The following is a 22,339-nucleotide window of genomic DNA, read 5'->3' on the forward strand; positions in this document are numbered from 1 at the left end:
GGGGTCCATGATTTACATCATAGGAGCCTACACAACACAAAACACTGTTGCTGTATGTAGGTTTTATTTTATTTGTTTTTTATCTTATATTTTGGAAAGGTACATTCAGTTGTTTTTTCCCCTTTAATTTTTTTGGGGGCCCCCAAGAGTGGGACCCTAAGCTATAGTTTGTTTAGCTTGTACGTAAAACTCGGCACTGGAACAAGAAGCCAGCAAGCCCTATTGAATTAATTTCCGCAAGCCCAGCCAGATGGGGGGGGGTATATTATTATTATATTAATAATAATATAAATAATAATAATATTTAAAGACTACTTGCAGAAATACTGTAAAATTAATGAATGCTAAAGGGACGTTGGATTGAAAACAAGCGGTATTGGTAAAAAGATTAACAAGAATATGTAAATACGGATTGACAATGATTGGAAATATATAGTTATAATAGGTTAAGATATTAAGTGAAGATAAATGATAGAGGGTAAGGATTTGCTGAATTAACCATGTGAACTGGAATACAAAAAAGGGGGTGTGTGAGGAGGTCAGGAAACAAGTTAATGAAATATAAGACATGAAAATATTGATTTCTTTTTAACTTTTTCTTTATTTTTTATGTATTTTGTCTTTGTATTTTTCTATTTCTTTTTTATTATTGTTACTCTTTTTCTATTTCCTATTTTTTAATTTTGTAACTTTTTATTGTTTGTAAAATTTAATAAATATCATTTTTTTAAAAAAAAATATATTATTTTATTATTTATTATTATTTTATTATTATTATTAATTATTATTATTGGCGCAGCTTCTCGAGGAGCCGCTGGGGGCGCCCTCCTACTGGGACGCCCCACTGGGCCGGCCCTCCTTCTCCAGCTGAGCGCCCGGGGGCGCCAGCTTTTGCAGAGCAGTTGTTCCAGGCTTCCAAAACGAAAAGGGTGGGTTTTTCTGGGTGTTTTTTCCCCCCTGTGTGCCCGAATTGCAGAAGATCCCCGAGGCTCCCTCCTTTTTGCAGCGCTCTTCCTGCTGGGCTGCGGGCTGCAGCTCTGCCTTCCTCTCCGGGGAGAAGCGGGGATCCTGGCCCGCCGCCCTTTTGGGAAGCGAAGTCCTGCTCTTCTGGTCCAGCCGCTTCGCGGAAATTAATTGGGTTAGCGCCTCCCTGCGCAAACTTTGGAATTCCCCCGCGCCTTTGCAATCTGGCATTTTCAGGAAGTGGCTTTTGCATTCTCACGTTATACGAAGCGAAGAGGACGCAGCGCGGATACTTCTGGGAGGCGCAAACTGTTTTCTCCCGATCAGTAAGTAAATGCATCAGTTTCCTATGGGGGGGGGGCGTTTAATGGCTTTATTTCTATACTCTTTTCAGTTCTAAGTTCCCTTGAACGTGCCATTGATACTGAAATCCTAGTTGTGTTTAAGATTGCAGCCATGCATCCTATCTTGTTCTTTTTTAAATATATTTTTATTGAACGATTTTAACAAACAGATTATCGATCAACCTAAGCATTTACATTCCCCCCTTTTTTTCTCCTTCCCCCCCCCTCCAGGACTTCCCTCAATTCCCCTCCCTGATTTCATTGCACATATTATCCTCTGCATATTATAAAATTGTACATATCGTTGCCTTATCTATCATATATTCAGCTGATAACTTTGTGGATGTTTCTTCAAAACCTGCCAAGGAGTCCAAATCGTGGTTGTTGTCTTTTTAGATAATTTGTAAAAAGGTTCCTTGAAGTCACGGTTGTCCTTATTACGCAGTTTGTATGTCAACTCAGCCAATTCCGCATAGCTCATCAGTTTTTCTTGCCACTGTTCTTTCGTTGGGATTTCCTCATTCTTCCATCCTTGCGCTAGCAAAACTCTTGCCGCTGTTGTAGCGTACATAAATATATTATTTCCCCCCAATTTTAAAATTGATTTTCCATATTTATTATTATTCCATATTTATAGACAAACAAACATAAATCTTAAGTGTAATAATTCCACTTTTCTTTACATGACCTCGACTCCCCCAAGCTGAGTTTCAATGTATATCATTGTAACAGTTTTCCAAAACTATTTTCACATGTAATTTACTTAGTCAATTAACATCTTTCTTTTCATTTTTACTTTAGACATATTATTCTATAGCATCACATATTTAAATCCTAGGCCTATCTGGTACTTGCAAGTATTTCTGTTTACATTATCTTAGCATACTTAGCTAAATAGTCTTAAAATTTCTTCCATTCCTCCTGGTACTCCTCCTCCTTATGGTCACGGACTCTTCCGGTCAGGTTGGCTAGCTCCCAAAAGTCCATCATCTTCATCTGCCATTCCTCCACTGTTGGCACTTCGTGTGTTTTCCAATTTTTAGCCAGCAAGATTCTTTGGTGTTTTTTTTGGCAGGTCTTGTCTGCAACTATGCATCCTATCTATGCTCCCCCCCTCCCCACGGTTGTTTCCGGTGGGAGCAGGATATTATAATGCTCATATGATGGCAGCCCTAGTAGACTTCACGTTCGGATCCTAAACATAATTTCTTAAAAATTAGATTCCATTCAAGTTAGGTCTGCTTTAGCTTTTTGAATTTTTCTATTCCTTTCCGCAGTAGAAAAGGGTCTTATCCTAGCAAATATGCACACAGCTTGATCACATCATGTATCCCTGCAGGTAAGCCCCGCTGAAATTAATGGGATTTACTCCCAGGTAAGCAGCAGGCATACTATTTAGCCTTTGAGTTTTTCAATTTATTCTTTATTTACAATAAATAAATAAATAATGTACTGGTTGATAGTAACAAAACCTCTCAGAGGTTTACAGGAAATTTTAAAATTACCAATAAAACCAGTTAAAACCTAGTAATTAAAAACATTTTAAAGACAAAATCTGCCATAAACTAAAAATAGATGGAAATGCTTCAACATCCGCATGTCTGGATAAAGTTGCCTAAACAAAAAGATTTCATCACAAACCTCTGCATTAAGAAACAATATCTGTTCCTTTTATTAAGCTTCATAAGAGAGTCCTTCAGTGTAGTTGAAGGAGCTGAAACTTGATTCAGACGTTTCCCTTCTTAAGTCCTTGGTGGGTCTCGAAATATGATAAAACTTTGCTCTGCACTCAGTGATAGGCTGCTGCTGTTTTCTGTGTCATCGGATTGTGAATCCCTTTCTGGATTGTTCATTTTATCTGCTTGATTTGCCAGAATAAAGGATAATGCTCTTTGATAATGCATTCTCTCTCTCTTACTCTTTTCCCTCCACCAGCCAGCCGATCACCCCACGTTTGCCATCATCAGCTGTTGTCCATAGAATATGGCGAAGGCAGTCTTGATTGATTTGTGCATCTTTGGACCCGGGTCGTGGAATAACTGGACCCAGGCATCGGTGATCAGAACATTAGAAACTCTGGGGGAGAACTACCTTGTTTACCTTATGTGTTGCCAAACCTTTGGAAGTGAAGGGAATTGTGGAGATGTATTTCATACAGCAATACGAGGCTTTCATGGTCCAGGGAAACTTGAGGTTGTGTGTGCCAAAAATACAGTTGCTGTCTTATACACCATTAAACAAAAACTCGATGAAAAAGACATCGACACTGTTAAAGTAATCGTGCCTGCGCAAAGAAAACCGTTAATGAGAGAGTACGTGAATCAACTTTTTACTAGTGTTTACCAGTTTGAGTTTAAAGATTTTCAGATGAACTGTGAAGAAAACAACCTCAGAAAATCTGCAGAACTGCAAGGTGAATTAATGCCACTTACAGACCAAGACAGAGAAAAGATCCAAACTGAGATAACAATATTTTTGAAGAGCCTTCCTAGTCTGAAAGGGGAACTTACCATTCTCAAATCTTCATTGATCCCAGGTAACAAAAAAATATGTGCAAGAATCATATTAGTAGTACTGCAGTCCTTTTCTTTTTTCAAATGTCCTTTTTTATTGCTCGATACCTGGGATGATCCTGGTTGTGCTTGTGGCGGAAAAAACAGACTTCTGAATGTCAGGCTCCACCAAAAAAAGCAAGCATGTCTACTTAGTTGAAGCATTCAATAATCGTTTGGTTCTTAAATGCACATTTCATTAGAAAAACAGCTTTTGTTCGTATTCATGACTGCACATGCACTTCAGTCTATCCTCAACCACCAGGACTTTCTGCAGCAAGAAAAGTCAGATTGCCCCAGTAATCGTACATTTTGCCTACTATTCTTAGCAATAGTTAGGATTTTTGCATAATTTTCTGTGTTTGGGCAAAAACTGCTATGGATAGAGATAAAATGCAACAGGAGGCACTAAGTTCTGAGTATAAAAAGCGGGTGGCAAAGGTCATGAGAAGAAGCCTGATTCAAAATCTTGCATTTTCTTTAGTGTTTTCAATAAAGCAAAATATTTCTGGACAAAATAATGGAGAGTAATGTGTAAATTTTGAGCTGGAGGGAGTTTTTGCTGGAATTTTTACTGGCAGGTTGAAGTTACAGTGGAACCTCGGGTTACATACACTTTAGGTTACATACGCTTCATGTTACAGACTCCGCTAACCCAGAAATATTGCTTCAGGTTAAGAACTTTGCTTCAGGATGAGAATAGAAATTGTGCTCCGGCGGCACGGCAGCAGCAGGAGGCCCCATTAGCTAAAGTGGTGCTTTAGGTTAAGAACAGTTTCAGGTTAAGTATGGACCTCCGGAATGAATTAAGTACTTAACCCGAGGTACCACTGTATCTGTAACTGGTTTTAAACCAGATTGTGTGTTAGAGAGATGGGAATAGATTTGGAGACTTAAGATCTGCTGCAGGTTTGGGTTCAGTGAATCTCAGGTTCCTAGTGCAGCCAGATTATGCTTGTTTAATTCCCTCCTCCTTAGCACATCCAGAGTTATGCCAGCCTACCTCCCCCATCCCAGCTTTATGCCAAATTCTTGCTCCCCTGAAGCATATATTAGGTGATATTCCTTCCCCACTTCTTGTTCTTTTTGCTAGATCCTATCTTCCTCCATGGATTCACTACAAGAACAGGCGGCATCTCCTATATACCGACGTTGAGCTCTTTCAATCTCTTCAGTAGTTCTAAACGGCGTGACCCACCAATTGTGGTTAAGGAAAATCTTCGCAGGCTAGCTGCTGCTGCTGGATTCAACCCTGATGCATATCATAGGGTAAAGGTAAGGCAAAGAAAACTGAAACTAAGGGGGAAATTCTCAGTGCGACTTCTTCTGTTTATGCTTTTCTTAAAGGCACAGGAGTCCATTTAGGGTCACAACAACCCATGACACGGCTTTTTAAGATCTCCACCAAGAGCCTCAAACATCTGATTTAATACTTTTTCAGAAATAGGCCTTTCTTTGTGGACAAGTATTGTCCAAGAGGTAATCAGTGTTCCTCCTGGACCTGACAGAGGCCTTTGCTGCTTTGAATTCGGATATGTTCTTTTAAAGTTTTCTTTTAAAAAAGCGTTCAGCTTTAGGTTTGTTTTTGCTGAACGTAATTGTCTTAAATAGATGCTATAAGCGATCTTGAGCAGTTGTGGAAAGATGAGAAGTATTTTAAATAAACAAATGGCCATGAAGTTAAGCCATCAGCAGACTCGGTAGTCAAAAGTATTACTTTATCATGCATTGCTTATACTCAGACCAAAAGACTCTGCAATACAGTACAGTACTCCCAAATTTTTGTCAGGATAATACTTGCTAGGGCTGAGCCTTCAAATCTGCTTACATGTTGCAGTGCTAAACACATTGGCAATGAAATGTATTTTTAACAAATTCTATACAGAAAACCCCCCAATAATGAGCCCACCTACTCCCACCATCTGGAACTAAGGACCTGGGTTTTCAGATCAGAGGAAATGACTTCAGGTCTGGTTTTCACTTCTACTCCTTTTTTTTTTCCTTGTTGAAAACAGCATCTTCAGGTATTCCAGTTGCTGATTGCGGTCGTATCTTGTCTTTTATCCCCACCTTTAAATTCTCATATATTCTCAGCGGAGGAACCAGCTTCATGAGTCGCGGTTATAAGCCGATTCATTACAAAACCAACTAAGAGCTTGTTTTTGAACAAAGATCTCTGCTTGGAATGTAGTGAGAAGCAGAGATGCTTTGAAAGTGAAACAAAACTCAGCCGTTCTCCCAGCCCTGAGGCTCATCCACATGGAGACTAATCCTGTGCACAAGATTTATGTTGTCTGCTTCAAGTTGCATTTGTGATGTTCTAGTATGTCACTGTTATTTATTGTTTGTAAGCCGCTTTGTGATTCATGTGAATTAAAAGCAGCCAAGAAATTATATTATTGTGTTTGAGTTTCACTGAGTTGTTGAGTCATGTGAATAGTCCTAGGATTCAGCCTAAATGCCACCCTGTTTCAGGGCTTATGCCAGTTTAAGACCAGTCAGGCTCAGCGCAGCTGTCTCTGTTCTGGCTAAGCCAGGCTGAGGAAGATACTCCAGGCATAGGCAAACTCGGCCCTCCAGATGTTTTGAGACTACAACTCCCATCATCCCTGAGCACTGGTCCTGTTAGCTAGGGATGATGGGAGTTGTAATCCCCAAACATCTGAAGGGCCGAGTTTGCCTATGCCTGCTCCAGATTGTCTCCCACTGAACCGAGGATAAGGGAGTTCAGCCTGTGTAGTCTGGCTGCTCCAGGAACCTCCTGGCTCAGCTAGCAATCCAATGGACCCTAACCTTCTCATCCCAGTGGATCTTGCTATAGGAGTGCCCATTTGGTAATAGAAATGCTTTTAGTATGTGAAGGTAGCAATTGTGAGTCACAATAATAGGAAAAGGTACAACCTGGCTTCAGTGGGACAGAACTAACCACCTATAGTTAATAATAATAATAATAATAATAATAATAATAATAATAATAATAATAATAATTTATTTATACCCCACCCTTCCCGGTTTAAAAACCAGGTTCAGGGCGGCTAACAGCAAATATAAAACATTGATTAAAATGCCACTTTAAAACAGCATAAAACAGCATAGAATACAATGCAGCATCAATATCAATAAAATTCAAAAATTCAAGGGTCATTTTTTTGGGGGGGGGAGGGAAACTCGTCAGAATGTATTTGGAAAAAATATGTGCAGAAGATGCCCTCCTGTTGCTGATTGCTAGTGTGCCCTGGTGCCCATGCAGAGCAGTAAGAAGGAAACAGATCCTGGAACGGATTTGTCTTTTCTTTCTTCCTGCTCCTGGTTGTCCAACCCTTAAATGAGTGATGGGAAGCAGTCTCTCTTCAGGGTGAGGCATTTATCCCTGCAGGATGCAACTTAGTGGGTCATCGCAGCCCCTCAGATGCAAGCATTCACAGCACTTGTATTAGAATCAAATAATTGTTGAGTTGGAAGGGACACTGGGGGTCATCTAGTCCAACCCCCTGCACTGCAGGAATCTTTTGCCCAACATTGGGCTCGAACCCACGACCCTGAGATTAGGAGTCTCATGCTCTTCCAGCTGAGCTATCCCAGGTATTTGACGCAATTGACACAAAATAAGCCAAATGTAATCATGGTCATAACACTCATAAAGTGGAATGGTTCTTTAGACTTCTCATGAAACGGGAAAAAATGATAATGCCCCTTGCCTGGTGAGGATTTCTCCTTCTGCCTCATCTTTGACAAAGCCTTTAAAAGATCTGAGAACTCATCATCCTGTCTCGAAACGCCCTTCTGCCTTGGATGTCACTGAGCAGAACTAAATGGGTTTAGAAAATAAATGGCTGCCTGCCCCTGAAAGGGTTAATTTATTGGTTAAAATCGAAAGCAGAGAAGCTAAGCAAATCTCAGGGAAGGGATTTCAAAAAATTGATACCACTTTCCCCCCTTATGAACCCCCACCATACCTGAGATGGTGGTGGTTCAACACAGAAGGATTTCCAAATAGGCAGTAAGCAGTCCTTGAAATATCCTGGCTGCAGACCATTCGAGGCTTCGGAAGTCAATTGTGTCACTTTGACTTGCTCAATATTGCTAGGCAGAAGTGTTGCCTCGGGAAATACAGGAGCAAAAGAGCACTCCTAACTTCAGTTTTTCAGATTGCCTTGCCTTCTCTTGGTGTTAACAGGTCAACCACGCCAGTGATGTTTGGGTCATGGGAAAGGCCGAGCCGGATAACTACGATGGGATAGTAACTAACCAGAAAGGTGTTACACTCGCTGCCCCTGGAGCAGACTGCATCCCTGTGCTTTTCGCTGATCCTGTCAAGAAAGCATGTGGTGCTGCTCATTCAGGTAACATGAGTCCTTTTTTTGCTTTGCAAAGGTCAAGAAACCCACTGGACAACCGTCATTCCTTTTATGCATTTCTCTGTTTCTGCCCTGGGTGTACTTTCTTGCTCTGAATTTTCCCGTCAATGCCCACCCCATCCTTCATTCCATATAAATACAGGTATGGCTATCCTTGAGTCGGTACCTTTTTGTTTTCAGTTCACTGTTTAATCCTGAATCTCTATTTATAGCATAACGTTTATACAGACATACCTCGGGTTACAGATGCTTCGGGTTGTGTGATTTCGGGTTGCACACCGCGCCAAACCCGGAAGTACTGGAATTGGTTACTTCCGGGTTTTGGTGCATGCGCAGAAGTGCTAAATTGTGCTTTGCGCATGTGCAGAAGCGCCAAATCGCAACCCGCACAGACACAGCGCTGCGGGTTGCAGGTGCTGCGGGTTGCGGACATGCTTCCCACACAGATCATGTTCACAACCCGAGTGTCCACTGTAATGCTATTTTCTAATGGACTGATGCAGCCAAAGATAAGACCCTTTGACTTTTCTGGGAATTAAAAAATGTTTTCCGTTGGATTGTGTCATATCTTTAACCAGTTCAACTGAAGAATCAAAATATAGTTATTTTATTGGTTGAATTTATATAATAATAATAATAATAATAATAATAATAATAATAATAATAATAATAATAATAATAATTTATTATTTATACCCCGCCCATCTGGCTGGGTTTCCCCAGCCACTCTGGGCGGCTTCCAAAAGAATATTAAAATACTGTGATACATCAAACATTAAAAGCTTCCCTAAACAGGGCTGCCTTCATATTGCACCCTTTCTCCCAAAGGAGGCCAGAATGACATGGGATGTGGGTCTATTCTTGGCAGTTTCATGTAGATATGGCACAGCTGAGGCGCAACTGGGAACACTGTGTGAATAAAAACCACTGACTTAAAAGTGCCAAAACTTACCTGCTTCTTTAGATGTGTGTCACCAATGCAGAACATAGTGGCTAGCTTTCTATTCTGTTGATCGCTGCTAGTTTCTGGCTTCCTCACATGTAAATGTGGCAGACACACTTAAAGAACAAATACTGTTGCTTCCATCATGCCTACTTTGACACATCACCCCATATTTCCATGCCCTATTTTGCATACTTACACCTATTTAAAAGTTCACATACAGTGGTGCCTTGCAAGATGAAATTAATTCGTTCCGTGAGTTTTTTTGTCTAGCGAATTTTTCGTCTTGCGAAGCACGAAATCCCATAGGAATGCATTGAAATTCAATTAATGCGTTCCTATGGTCAAAAAAAGTCCAAACAAAGCCAAATTTGGTGCAACAAGAGTTTATTAAGTGCTCTTTAAAGTCACACATACTGTAAAGAGCATTTCAAAAATTGAAGGAACAATAAATTAAGTTTCTAAACATGACAGAAAAACATTTAAAAATCAACAAAGTGTACAGTACATTGTCTAAGACTCTGGGGGACAACTCGAAGAAGGTTCCTCTTCCACTCTTTGCTACTTGCTGAAGAACCCCCTCCTCAACTGTTCCCCCAGCCACCCACCACACAGAAATTCAAATCCAGTAATTTTTTAAAAAACAGCAGAGTGGCCCAATGGTCACAGAAAATCATAAAAATGCAGAAAAAAAACCACACAAGCTTCCAGATTCTTGCAAACCCCTCCTCAACTGTTCCCCCAGCCACCCACCACACAGAAATTCAAATCCAGAATTTTTTTAAAAAAACAGCAGAGTGGCCCAATGGTCACAGAAAATCATAAAAATGCAGAAAAAAACACACAAGCTTCCAGATTCTTGCAAACCCCTCCCCAACACCAAGTCCTTGAATTCTAAACACCCCAACCCAAAATCCAAAAACCCCCAAAAAAGTTTTAAAAGTTTAACTTACCAAATGGCTGCAAAAGAAGTTTTGGAAAAGCTTCAAAAATCACCAAAGTCTTCAAAAACCTCAAAAAAGGCTACCACACTGCGTTCTATGAGTTGCTCCTCGAAGTCAAGTCGCAACTGTATTAACGGTATTAAGAAAAAGGAAACAAACTTGCAAGACGTTTTCGTTTTTCGTCTTGCGAAGCAAGCCCATAGGGAAATTCGTCTTGCGAAGTAGCTCAAAAAACGCAAAACCCTTTCGTCTAGCGAGTTTTTCGTCTTGCGAGGCATTCGTCTTGCGGGGCACCACTGTACATTGAATGCAACATTTGTAGGTTGGGTTTTCTTTTGCTTTTCAATTTTAAAAGCTGCAAGATTTCCTTTTCTTTCCTTGCTTCTAAGGTTGGCAAGGCACGTTGTTAGGAGTATCGATGGCTGTCATTAACGCGATGGTAACTGAGTACGGTTGCGACGTGAAGGATATCCTTGTGGTCCTGGGGCCGTCGGTTGGGCCCTGTTGCTTTAAACTGCCTCGGGAATCGGCAAAAAGTTTTCTTAGGATTGATCCCAAGTGCGTAAGACTTTATGAATCGTCAACCCCGTACGTTGACCTCAGAAGAGCAACACGGTGAGCTTGGTTCTGCTTATTCTTAATTGGGAGAGTTCTTGGTGTTTGGCACATCACAAATGTGGGGCTGTGAAAAATTCACTCTCTGTGTTTTGCTCCTTTATTGTTAGTTATTCCCCTTGCAGAAGAAGAAGAGGGTGGGGCTCTTTGTCTCCCTGCCCATCCCTTTCCCCACAGAAGCAGCCTTCCGCTTTCCTTTCACTTGGCTGAATCAGTCCCCACAGGTTTAATCAGATGTGCATCCAAGGGCCAATTCTGACTGTCTGTACTATCTGCACCCAGTTTACTGCACTGTCCTCTAAGGAGGCCTTTCCCATCCACTGTCCTGTTTTCCAAAGAGCGTTGTTGGTAGCGATGGCCTTGGCTATCCATGCCAATGAGCCTTTGATAGTATGTCCACCACTTAGGAGTCCCAACGAAAGCAGAGCAGAAGGGGTGCCGCCACCACTATGGAGCTTGTGGCAGAGCTTAGGCTCTTCACTCTTCCTTTAGCATCACAGGATTGTAGAGCTCGGAGGGACACAAGGACAATCCATCCGCCTGCAATGCAGGAATCTTTCAACCAAAGTGGGGCTTCAACCCACGACCCTGAGGTTAAGAGTCAGGCTCTCCTGGCTGAGCCATGATTGGTGGTCAGCACTGAATCTCGGCCTCTCTGGCAGTGAGGAGCATTGCACCCCTTTGCCACATTTGAGGGTGTTTTAGGAAGAAGCCGGAGGCCACCACTGTATACTCTCCCATATTACATATTTAAGGTTACATGTTATCTTTATCATCCCCATTCTATAAATCAGAGCCTCCCAATTTTAAGCACACTATAGGCAGAAGAAGGTCTTGGGGCTTAGTGCCATATGAAAAGATTTTAACCCTAAGATATTGGAAGTAATATCTTGTGTATATATAATAACTACCCTCTAATAACTGTCCATTTAATAATCCATCATCCCTTTTTTTCCTTTCTTTATTAGTATTCTTCTGGAGACTGGAGGGGTTCTGCCTCAGAACATCCAGGATGACTCTGTAACAGACCAGAACCAAAATGTAACTGTCTGTACATCATGTTCCCCTGATAAATTCTATTCTCATGTCCGTGATGGTGAGAACTTTGGAACACAGATTGGCTTCATATCAATTAGAGACTGAGGGTTTATCTTCATATTTATGCAATAATCTGGTAGAAACTGTTGGGGCAAATGGATTATATTTACTGATACTGAGTTCTTCCTGTGGTCAGCTATAGTTCCAAGCTGTCTATATAATATAGTTACTTAGAAAAGGAGTCCTATTTATTTTGATCGGACTTAATTCTATCTAAGTGTGCTTAACCTTACAGTACTAGTACAAAACACTGCAAATATCAGGGATATGTGTTTATATTATTGTATTTTTGCTTTAATGAACTTGTTTCTATGTTGCGCACTACTTGGAGATTTAAAAAAAGTAAAAAGTTTATAAATGCTTTTAAATATATTTAAATAAATAAACGGCCTCGGTCCAGTATACCTGAAGGAGCGTCTCCACCCCCATCGTTCTACCCGGACGCTGAGGTCCAGCGCCGAGGGCCTTCTCGGTAGTGGCGCCCTCCCTGTGGAACGCCCTCCCACCAGATGTCAAAGAGAACAACAACTACCAGACTTTTAGAAGACATCTGAAGGCAGCCCTGTTTAGGGATGCTTTTAATGTTTGATGTATCACAGTATTTTAATATTCTTTTGGAAGCCGCCCAGAGTGGCTGGGGAGGCCCAGCCAGATGGGCGGGGTATAAATAATAAATTATTATTATTATTATTATTATTATTATTATTATTATTATTATTATTATTATTAGTGGCCTAAATGATACAGAAAACTCTTTTGGCTTTTAGTGTTTAGGTAAAGTTTGTGAGTTGTTTTTTTACAGCTGCGTTCAGTATTCTTTGTCTGTCTGTGTTGGCACTGTGTTGTGTTTGTTGTGAATACACTGCACATAGCCCAGTACTTTATTATCATAAGCAGTCAGGTCCACAATTATGTTTTTTCTGACATTATTATTTATCGTTTCTAGCTGCTTAAGCAGCCACCAGCCAGCAAGCAATACAACAACCTATTTGTGTGGTACCCAATTTTACTCTTTTCCTATTATAAAAACAACACAAAAACTACTATTATTGCCACCCAAACCTTGTGGGCATATTAGTCAGCCTTCTGACATCAGTATGATGTAAAAATTGGGGTTTGGCTTTTGCTCCCCAACTCCCCATGGGACTCTGATTCCCTTAAGACCATGATCAGTCAGAGAAGAATGGATAGAGGCAGGATCCAGTGGAAAGCAAGGCAGATCTTTATTTTTCTGCTGCAACAGAGTTCCCTCCCCTCCTTCCAAGGCGCGAGAGACCCTGAACCAAAGTGTGCAGGAACCTTGAAAGACTTTTCACATTGCCCAGCCCCTTAGCCAAAGATCACCTCAAAATCATCATACATACATTACAGGAGGCAGCTTACAGCAGAAACCTCTGTATATAAGAAACCTCCAAAGAAGGAGAGTCCACCACCTTCTGAGGGCGTCTGAATTGATAGCCCATCTTTTTCTCCAAAGAGCTCAAGATGACATACATAGTTCTCGCCTTCTCGTTTAATCCCCACAACCTGACCCCAGGTCACCCAGTTAGCTTCACAGCTTAATAAGGAGGTATTTGAACCCTAGTCTCTCCCAGGTTTTCTCCTTCTGAGAAATAGCCCTTCACTTCACTCGCAGAAGCTGCTCAGTTCTGCTCCTGCTGAGCAGACGCTGGTGGGTTTTGAAAAACAACAACACTACAAGCATTCTGTGATGTCACAGTAGGGGGCTTGCAGGCACTGGGCGACAGAAGTTGCCATGAGTGTTACACAAATCTTAAGGTGCACACATAGCAGACACGCACCCTAGAGAAAAACCAATCCTTCACCATCAAAAATTATACTCTTTCCTGAAAAAAGACACTTTCTTTGAGTTCACAGAGCAATCCCAAAGCCATCTTGACCCTCTTTATGACTCCAGATATATACTCTGCAGTTGAAGGAAAAACCTTTCCCAATAGTTCTTTTCACTTACAAATCCTTCCAAAGCTATAAACCTCTCACATAAATAGGGGTAGATCTGTGACAATCGATTCAAGAACTGAGGTTTTTACCATTTCAAGGGAACGGCTCAGACTGGCCAGGAAAGGGCAACCAGCAAACATTGTCAGGTATCATGACAAGAGACAAGCCAGGAGACAAGACTGCCTCTTTATGTGATGTATGTATGATGCTTGTTGGGTGGACAGTGGTTTGTGGGATGTTTTCAACATGTATAGAAACATAATAAAACATTAAACAACTTCCCTATACAAGGCTGCCTTCAGACATCTTGTAAATGCTGTATATTTACCGGTACTTCGCTCCGTGGTTCAGGGGTCACATAACTCCATACCCTCCAACATTTTTCCGATGAAAATAGGGACATCCTAAGGAAAAGTGAAGGGACACGGGTGGTGCTGTGGGTTAAACCACAGAGCCTAGGACTTGCTGATCAGAAGGTCGGTGGTTCGAATCCCCGCGACGGAGTGAGCTCCCGTTGCTCAGTCCCTGCTCCTGCCAACCTAGCAGTTCAAAAGCACACCAAAAAGTGCAAGTAGATAAATAGGTACCGCTCTGGCGGGAAGGTAAACGGCGTTTCTGTGAGCTGCTCTGGTTCGCCAGCAGCAGCTTAGTCATGCTGGCCACATGACCCGGAAGCTGTACGCCGGCTCCCTCAGCCAATAAAGCGAGATGAGCGCCGCAACCCCAAAGTCGTCTGTGACTGGACGTAATGGTCAGGGGTCCCTATACCTTTAAGGAAAAGTGGGGTGTTCTGGGGTCAAACCAGGAACCGAGACGGTTTCTGTAAATCCAGGACAGTCCCTGGAAAAGAGGGGCACTTGGAGAGTCTACGCCCCAGGAAGAATCTGTGCAGAGACGGAGGGAGGCTCTGCCACGTTCTGGGGGACTCTAGCTGAGGTCCCAAGGCACAGGTGGCCAAGGATAGAGAACCAGCCTCTCCTGGAAGAAGGCCAGAAGGGCCAGGGAGCCTGGACGTCCTCCTGGGGAATCGGGCTGACCAAGGAATGCCCCTTCAGCCGTTCCATTATTGTTTTGTAAGTAGCGACATCTTCAGGCACAAGGAGAGCCCGGGCGATTTTGAACGTCTCCTCTCCGCAGACGCTGAAGAATATCGCCCTCTTCTTGGCGTCTTCTTCGTTGGTGACCCCTTTGGCTTCTAGGAGGAAGGTGAAACGAGAAGCGTACACTTCCCAGTCTCCTGGTGCTGCATTGAACGGCAAGAAGCTACTGTCAGTTGCCATTCTGAGTTCCTTGGGTCCCAGAGCTGAAGCCTGGATATACGGTGTGAGGCAGCGGTGCGGCAGGTGGCGGTGCTGCGGTGCTGTGTGTGGCGGTCTGCTCAGCGGGATCCCACCTTCGTCGCCAGTGAAATATACTGAGTCGAGAGTGGATTTCATGCTCTTTATTCAGCTCATAGTGGTGAGGAGGAATGGAAGTTCCCTCAGAATGTCTGCTTTATATACATAATTTACACAATGGGCCCCACGTGATTGGCTAATTCCGGAATTCTCCTGTAGGTCAATCAGGTTGCGGATTCCCTTCCACCTGGAGCTGGATTGGGTGGCTCTCGTGAACCAATCAGACTGCTGCATTCTGGATCCTATTGTTCTAGGACCAATCAGACTGCTACATTTTGGATCCTATTCAACTCAGTACAGTGGTACCTCGGGTTACATACGCTTCAGGTTACATACGCTTCAGGTTACAGACTCCTCTAACCCAGAAATAGTACCTTGGGTTAAGAACTTTGTTTCAGGATGAGAACGGAAAATGTGCTCCAGCAGCGCAGCGGCAGCGGCAGGCCCCCATTAGATAAAGTGGTGCTTCAGGTTAAGAACAGTTTCAGGTTAAGGACGGACCTCTGGAATGAATTAAGTACTGAACCCGAGGTACCACTGTACATAACACCTTCCAAAGATGGATTGGTTCCCTTTCGGGGGCACAGAGTCCCCTGCTCCCTTTGGGGTGCCTTTGGTCACATTCTTGAAGGCAAAAAATAAATAAATGTAAAAGCTTTTACCCTCACCCTAAACTACTTGTCTTGCGCAGCCTACCTGGCTAGGCACCTTGCAAGTTGAGCCCTCCCTCCCTAGCTGGGTGATTGACACTCCAGGCTAGCCAATAGAGCTCATCAACTTCTGGGGTGGGCGGAGCCAATGGCTCCCACAGAAGCAGCCAGACCTTTACTGGAGCAGCAGCCTTCGCTTGCAAAGCTCTGTCTCCCTCGGCCTCTTGCTGGGGGTCTAAGGGGTCTCTGGGCTCCTTTCCACCTCTAGAATGGAGGGTGCAAAGGAGGCCTTCGGACCTGGAGGGTTCTGTTGCTGAAATGGCCGGCATGAAGGGTGGCATACAAATTTAATCAATCATCACCTCCACCTGCCATTCCCTGGGCATTAAAGCACCATAAACTTCCCATATTGGAACTCTCAGGGGGATGAGGGGTTATGCAAACCCCGTTAGGATGTTGGAGGCAAAGCTCCATGAGGAAGCAGAATTTCTTCTTATCTCTTCTTCCTTCCTTCCTTCCTTCCTTCCTTCCTTCCTTCCTTCCTTCTGAGGCATCAGGCATAAGCCTGCATTTTATTAATGTTTGATCAGGACTTGTATATTAAAGAGGGCTTAGATTTTCAAAAGTAGATTTTCAAATGTTTCATGCCAGGCAAGAAGGCTAGCTGCTTAAGAAAACACTGGTAATGTTTTCCTAGACAAGGGGCCCCTTTTGATTGATAGCAGAAAGCAATTCTCAAAGTCGTAAAAGCTGAAATTACAGACTGAGTAAGAACACTGACCCTACATGTTATAGAAGATAAAAAAGGCAGAGATAAACATGATTAGGAATGAGTAAATAGTAAAATGATACCATGGGCCTCTCTTAAACCTTGAGCTGTATTTTCTAAGGCCAGAGGCAAATGGGGAGAAGCATCTAGCTGACAGAGAAAGAGAGGCTTTTTTTGGGAAGTCTTTTTAAAACTGTTTCTTTCTTAAACTGAGAGAAAAGGCAACTGGCTTGGCTGGGGAAAAAGAAGCTTCTTCCTATTTTATTTTGAGGCTGGAAAGGAGGCTGAAGGGGGGGGAATGTAAACTGAAGAGCCTTCTTTAAAAACTGTTTTTTTACTGAGTTCCTTCCTTTCTACTTTGAGAAGCTTTTACTCTTTTAAAAGGTTACCTATGATAATGTATGAAATATATTAGCTTAAATATATTGGCTTAAATGTAATTATGCAAAGGATTTAACAAATGCTAGAAGAGTTGTATTTATCCTGGAATTAAGTCAGCCAGCAGTTTAGCCCCCCTGCCAGACAGGAAGACGCCATCAAATGCTGTCCAGATATATTAGCTGTCAGACATTTGTTTAGAAACCTTCAAATGAAGGATATCTTTCAATGTTAATGTGAAACTCAAGATCCTTGACATATGTTTAAGATAAAAATTTAAGATTAACCATTTGTTTTAGAAGGCAATAGGGCAGGGAGGGCAAGAGGTGAGCTGGTAATTAAGATTCCTTGTTGAGACACATGTAAGATATATTACTACTTATTTGTCATTTATAGATGTAACAATATATAGCTGTTTGTGTTCCATATAAGGACAGGAGGATGTGGGTGTATCTTTTAGGATTGGATATAGCAATCAGCCAATAGGAAATCCAACTAGGCTGATTGGACAGAGGCAGCCACAGGAGGAGCAAAGGGGGCTGGATTAAGGGAATATAAGGGCTGGCCATAATGGCAGGAGCCAGGCCAGAGCTTGGTAACCATATACCACTGTGCCTCTCATTTATTTGTCTGACAAATAAATAATTATTTTAATTTCTCTATTGCTGCGTTGAATATTTCATTCCAGCTAAGCGTTAACCACAAGCAGGGTGCTACACTTCCTTCCTTCCTTCCTTCCATTTTGTACCATCCTTCTGGCAGGCAGAAATTCAGCAAGTGGGGATCATTTCCTTTCAATATTCTTTTGGGAATGTTTGCACTTACAGATCGCTTCTATTTGATCATTCAAATGGATTGCTTGGAAGCCATTTCTGCACCGGGTAAAGTAATTTTTAGTCCCCCCAATTCCTACCCCCCACCAATATAAGGGACAGCCCTTATATAGCCTAACCACACAATACCCTCCAACATATGCCCTAAAATGCCTCTTGCTTCTGGTAAAGTGGAGCCTTCTCTCTCTCGAGACTTTATAGCTTCTCTTTTTTTACTTGCTTTCAACATCTCTAAGTTGGGAGAATTAAAGGACAAGGATCCTTCTTGAAGCCATCCACAGGCTATAACTGTCAATTTAAAAGGTTCCGGTTCTGTTCTTAACTCAGAGCTTCGGAATGTAGGGCTCCTGCAGTCTTACCAACACTCCAGATTCCAACTGAATTCTGACAGGGGTGACTGTAACAATTCAAGCCATCCCCTGATTCTGTTCAAACAATAGGATCCACACTTTCATTCTCAGGTTCTGGGACAGTGCAAAGATGTTATTGTTCATATGTCAAGAAGACCAATGGATAATTTGGAACCTTGCTGCTGGGGACTTAAACTACCATCTCCATCTTTGAAAAATCTCTGAGCTTACAATTTAGTTCACAGGTCTCTCCAGAAACTCCATTAGAGACATGTCAGCAAATGCAAAGTCATGGTGCAAGGCTGAATCTCCTTCCCACCCCCTCCTGTCAGTGGGGACTTACCTGCTGGCAAGGTTTGTTTCTTGGCTTTTTATAGCCACGGTTCTGGTTTTCCAATCTGATCAGGGAAGGTTTGGCCATTTCAGCCCCTCTTTACTTTTGTTTTAACCTCAGGCCCCTTTGGTTCCAGTCCCCATTCCCCATCACTTATCCAAATGCTTTCAGGACCTGTGGAATCCTTTTCTCAACTTGGCTTGCCTCTCTCAATCATAATCACACCAGTAGATTTCTCCTTTCTTTATTGCTTCTCATGTTGTTGTTGTTTAGTCATTTAGTCATGTCCGACTCTCCGTGACCCCATGGACCAGAGCACACCAGGCACTCCTGTCTTCCACTGCCTCCTGCAGTTTGGTCAAACTCATGCTGGTAGCTTCGAGAACACTGTCCATCCATCTCGTCCTCTGTCGTCCCCTTCTCCTTGTGCCCTCCATCTTTCCCAACATCAGGCTTCTCATGTAGAGAGCATTAAAATCCCAACTATCTTTTCAAAAATAAACCCTCACACAACTATCCTCCAGGTCACTGGCTCTCTGATCAAATTTGCCTGGCATCATGAAATCATGGATCTGTAAAGCATTCCATACACAAACACACACACAAATATGAGAGAGTTCGCTCTGTTGTAATGCTCGTAGGGACTCAGGGAGTGACAGGCAGCAATAAATAAATAAAATTAAAAAGGATAATCCATTCTAAAGCTAAACTAAAACACTTACCTAACATATTACCAACTACTAGGTAAAGTGCGTATAAACATGCATATATTAGTGAAGATCACACACACGCACAAATGCATTGTACTAGCACCAATTGCTTGTAACAATTTGTATGCTAGGCAAAATTCCATACAAAAAATGGGTGTGTCGGTAGAAATCTGCTCTAAAATGCTGACAAATGTTCATGAGGACTGAAAAATTATTGCAGACTGATGCAGAACTGTGGTGAACTGAACTTCATATTGGCAAAATGAGAAATTGAACCTGGCAGATTTGCCCATCCTTATTTGTGCGCCAGATTGGTGTGCTGTCCAGGGCTGTTGATGGGACACTTCAAGGCTCTTTCTCTCTTCTCGGTCCCTCCTGCCCCCCCTTCTGACAGTTCTTCATCTTTAAGGCAGACTTTGCGTGGTGTTAGAAGAATTCTAAGGTCCCAAATATAAAATAAACATTCATAAATGTACAAGGCAAACACACAGATAAGTACAGTGGTACCTCGGGTTACAAACGCTTCAAGTCAAGTTTTTATGGGTTACGAACGATTGTAACCCGGAAGTAAGTTTTCCGAGCTCTTAGAGGCCTCACCGCTGCCTGGAGCCAAGCCCCGACATCCCTGGGGCCTGCAGGGGCCTGGAGCCAAGCCCCAAAATCCTCTGGGTCTGCAGGGGCCTGGAGCCAAGCTCCAACATCCTCTGGGTCTGCAGAGGCCTGGAGCCAAGCCACAACATCCCTGGGGCCTGCAGAAGCCTGGAGCCAAGCCACAACATCCTCTGGGTCTGCAGAGGCCTGGAGCCAAGCCCCGACATCCCTGGGGCCTGCAGGGGCCTGGAGCCAAGCCCCGACATCCCTGGGGCCTGCAGGGGCCTGGAGCCAAGCCCCAAAATCCTCTGGGTCTGCAGGGGCCTGGAGCCAAGCCACAACATCCTCTGGGTCTGCAGGGGCCTGGAGCCAAGCTCCAAAATCCTCTGGGTCTGCAGGGGCCTGGAGCCAAGCCACAACATCCCTGGGGCCTGCAGAAGCCTGGAGCCAAGCCACAACATCCTCTGGGTCTGCAGAGGCCTGGAGCCAAGCCCCAACATCCCTGGGGCCTGCAGGGGCCTGGAGCCAAGCCCCAACATCCCTGGGGCCTGCAGGGGCCTGGAGCCAAGCCCTGACATCCGTGGGGCCTGCAGAAGCCTGGAGCCAAGCCCCAACATCCCTGGGGCCTGCAGAGGCCTGGAGCCAAGCCCTGACATCCCTGGGGCCTGCAGAGGCCTGGAGCCAAGCCCTGACATCCCTGGGGCCTGCAGAGGCCTGGAGCCAAGCCCCAACATCCCTGGGGCCTGCAGAGGCCTGGAGCCAAGCCCCAACATCCCTGGGGCCTGCAGGGGCCTGGAGCCAAGCCCCAACATCCCTGGGGCCTGCAGAGGCCTGGAGCCAAGCCCCAACATCCCTGGGGCCTGCAGAGGCCTGGAGCCAGGCCCCCACATCCGCGGGACCTGCAGGGGCCTGGAGCCAAGCCCTGACATCCGCAAGGCCTGCAGAGGCCTGGAGCCAAGCCACAACATCCACAGGGCCTGCAGAGGCCTGGAGCCAAGCCCCAACATCCTCTGGGTCTGCAGGGGCCTGGAGCCAAGCCCCGACATCCGCGGGGCCTACGGAGCTCTCTGCGGCCTCCGCGAATGCCGGGATCCAAGCCGATTGTGATTGTGGAAGAGGACCCTGCGCCCCCATCCAAACATCAGCGCAGGTAAGGAAAAAAACACATTTTCATTTTTTACTGTTTTATTGGGGACGCGGGTGGCGTTTTGTTTTTGCTATTTTTTGGCGTTTTGGTTTGTGTGGCTTTTTTGGTTTTTTGACTGTGACTGGTTCTTCATTTTATGGAACTGGCTTGTGACTTTGCTTTTGTGACTGTGTGGAACCCAGTTCAGCTACTGGTTGATTGTGTGACTGCAGAAATGGATAAAAGCCCCCCCCCCCCCAATCAGTGCACGTAAGGGAAAAAAAATGTTATTTTTTTCCATCTAAAATACTGTCTTTATTTATTTTATAGTACAGTAACATTGATTATTGCCTTCATTTTATGGATCAATGGTCTTGTTAGACAGTAAAATTTGTGTTAAATTGCTGTTTTAGGGGGTGCTTTTCATTGTCTGGAACGGATCAATCCACTTTCCATTACTTTCAATGGGAAAGTCCGCTTCAGGTTAAGAACGCTTCAGGTTAAGACGGGACTTCCGGAACCAATTAAGTTCTTAACCTGAGGTACCACTGGAAACACAGAGGAAGTTACCAACCAGTTATTCACAACAGAAAATATCATCTGTGGACCGCAGCTGAGGACCTGCCATGCTATCAGCAACTGTGGACAAGGCAAGCCAGGACAGGTGATGCTGATGATGATGATGATGATGATATTTCTATGCTACTCCTCTCCTCTGGGCCTCAGAGCTCCTCTTACCTTCAGAGTTCCCTCTCATAATTGCTGATGGGAACACTTGGCTTGCCAAGTGTCTCACCATCATCTGACAGGCATCCCTCTTGCAGGGCAATATAAGGCTTGTTTGCAAAGCAGCACTTTGTGACATCAGCTGGCAAATAGGGGCCAGGCTGCTGGGTTGCCAGGCAGCTGAATTAAGAAAAATAAAATCAGGGGGGGTCAATGTGCTTGGCCTCCACCATGGATCAGGCCAGAGGGTGCTGTTGGGGTGTGTGGTTGTGTCTCCCCTTGTTCTTGCTCCCCCGCCCCTTCCTTTAGCTGCTCAATAGAATCATAGCATGGTGGAGTTGGAAGGGATGCCAAGGGTCTTCTAGTCCAACCCCCAGCAATGCCAGGATCCTGCCCACAGCCAGCCGTGGCTGGTCTCCAAACTCCGACCATCTTCTTCCCAGCCAGATGCACTGACCCCTTGCAATTCTGCCTGGGGTGGAGAAAGGGGAGAGAGAAACGTTTTGCTCTCTGTCCCTCAGGACATGGATATGAGAGCCACGCCATGCAGCCCTGTCAATATCTCAAGGGCCGTCACAAGGAGGGGGGAGAAAGCTTGTTTTCTCCTGCTCCAGAAGCTCCCAGGACCTGAAGCCGTGGTTTCAGGCTACAAGAAAGGAGATTCCAACTCAACTTCAGGAAGAACTTTCTGACAGC

General features: G+C 43.9%; 3 protein-coding genes across 7 annotated transcripts in view; 2 read left to right on the forward strand and 1 right to left on the reverse strand.

The window, feature by feature from the left end:
* Positions 1-21,674, reverse strand: part of CCDC122 (coiled-coil domain containing 122) — a gene marked incomplete at its 5' end in the record, with an annotated part of 31,032 nt that extends 9,358 nt beyond the window's left edge. Inside the window, one exon of one of the 3 annotated variants that reach the window (XM_081166823.1) lies at positions 21,656-21,674. In XM_081166823.1, coding sequence (XP_081022949.1) covers positions 21,656-21,674 — 19 coding nt within the window. Of the gene's footprint in view, positions 1-16; positions 41-1,222; positions 1,321-21,655 lie in introns of those variants that run through there. The other 2 variants (XM_081166827.1, XM_081166829.1) reach the window with 2 other exon arrangements.
* LACC1 (laccase domain containing 1) lies at positions 38-12,184 on the forward strand. 3 transcript variants are annotated; one of them, XM_081166652.1, is made up of 6 exons: positions 38-56; positions 3,243-3,843; positions 4,953-5,134; positions 8,037-8,202; positions 10,494-10,719; positions 11,688-12,184. In XM_081166652.1, the coding sequence occupies exons 2-6, from the start codon at positions 3,291-3,293 to the stop codon at positions 11,860-11,862; spliced, it is 1,302 nt and encodes a 433-aa protein (XP_081022778.1). In that variant the 5' UTR covers positions 38-56; positions 3,243-3,290; the 3' UTR covers positions 11,863-12,184. The 3 variants fall into 3 exon arrangements, with proteins under 3 accessions (XP_081022778.1, XP_081022776.1, XP_081022777.1); XM_081166650.1 differs by lacking the exon at positions 38-56 and adding an exon at positions 969-1,289 and having other exon boundaries at positions 11,688-12,183; XM_081166651.1 differs by lacking the exon at positions 38-56 and adding an exon at positions 2,571-2,682.
* LOC308570618 (uncharacterized protein) lies at positions 18,428-21,571 on the forward strand (the record flags this gene model as incomplete). Its single annotated transcript, XM_081165534.1, has 3 exons — positions 18,428-18,510; positions 19,839-20,941; positions 21,331-21,571. 2 exons carry the CDS (start codon positions 18,428-18,430, stop codon positions 20,896-20,898), a joined length of 1,143 nt encoding a protein of 380 aa, XP_081021660.1. The 3' UTR covers positions 20,899-20,941; positions 21,331-21,571.
* Positions 21,675-22,339: the final 665 nt, after the last annotated feature.

Source organism: Podarcis bocagei (genome assembly GCF_964188305.1).
Source record: "Podarcis bocagei genome assembly, chromosome: 13".
Lineage (NCBI taxonomy): Eukaryota > Metazoa > Chordata > Lepidosauria > Squamata > Lacertidae > Podarcis > Podarcis bocagei.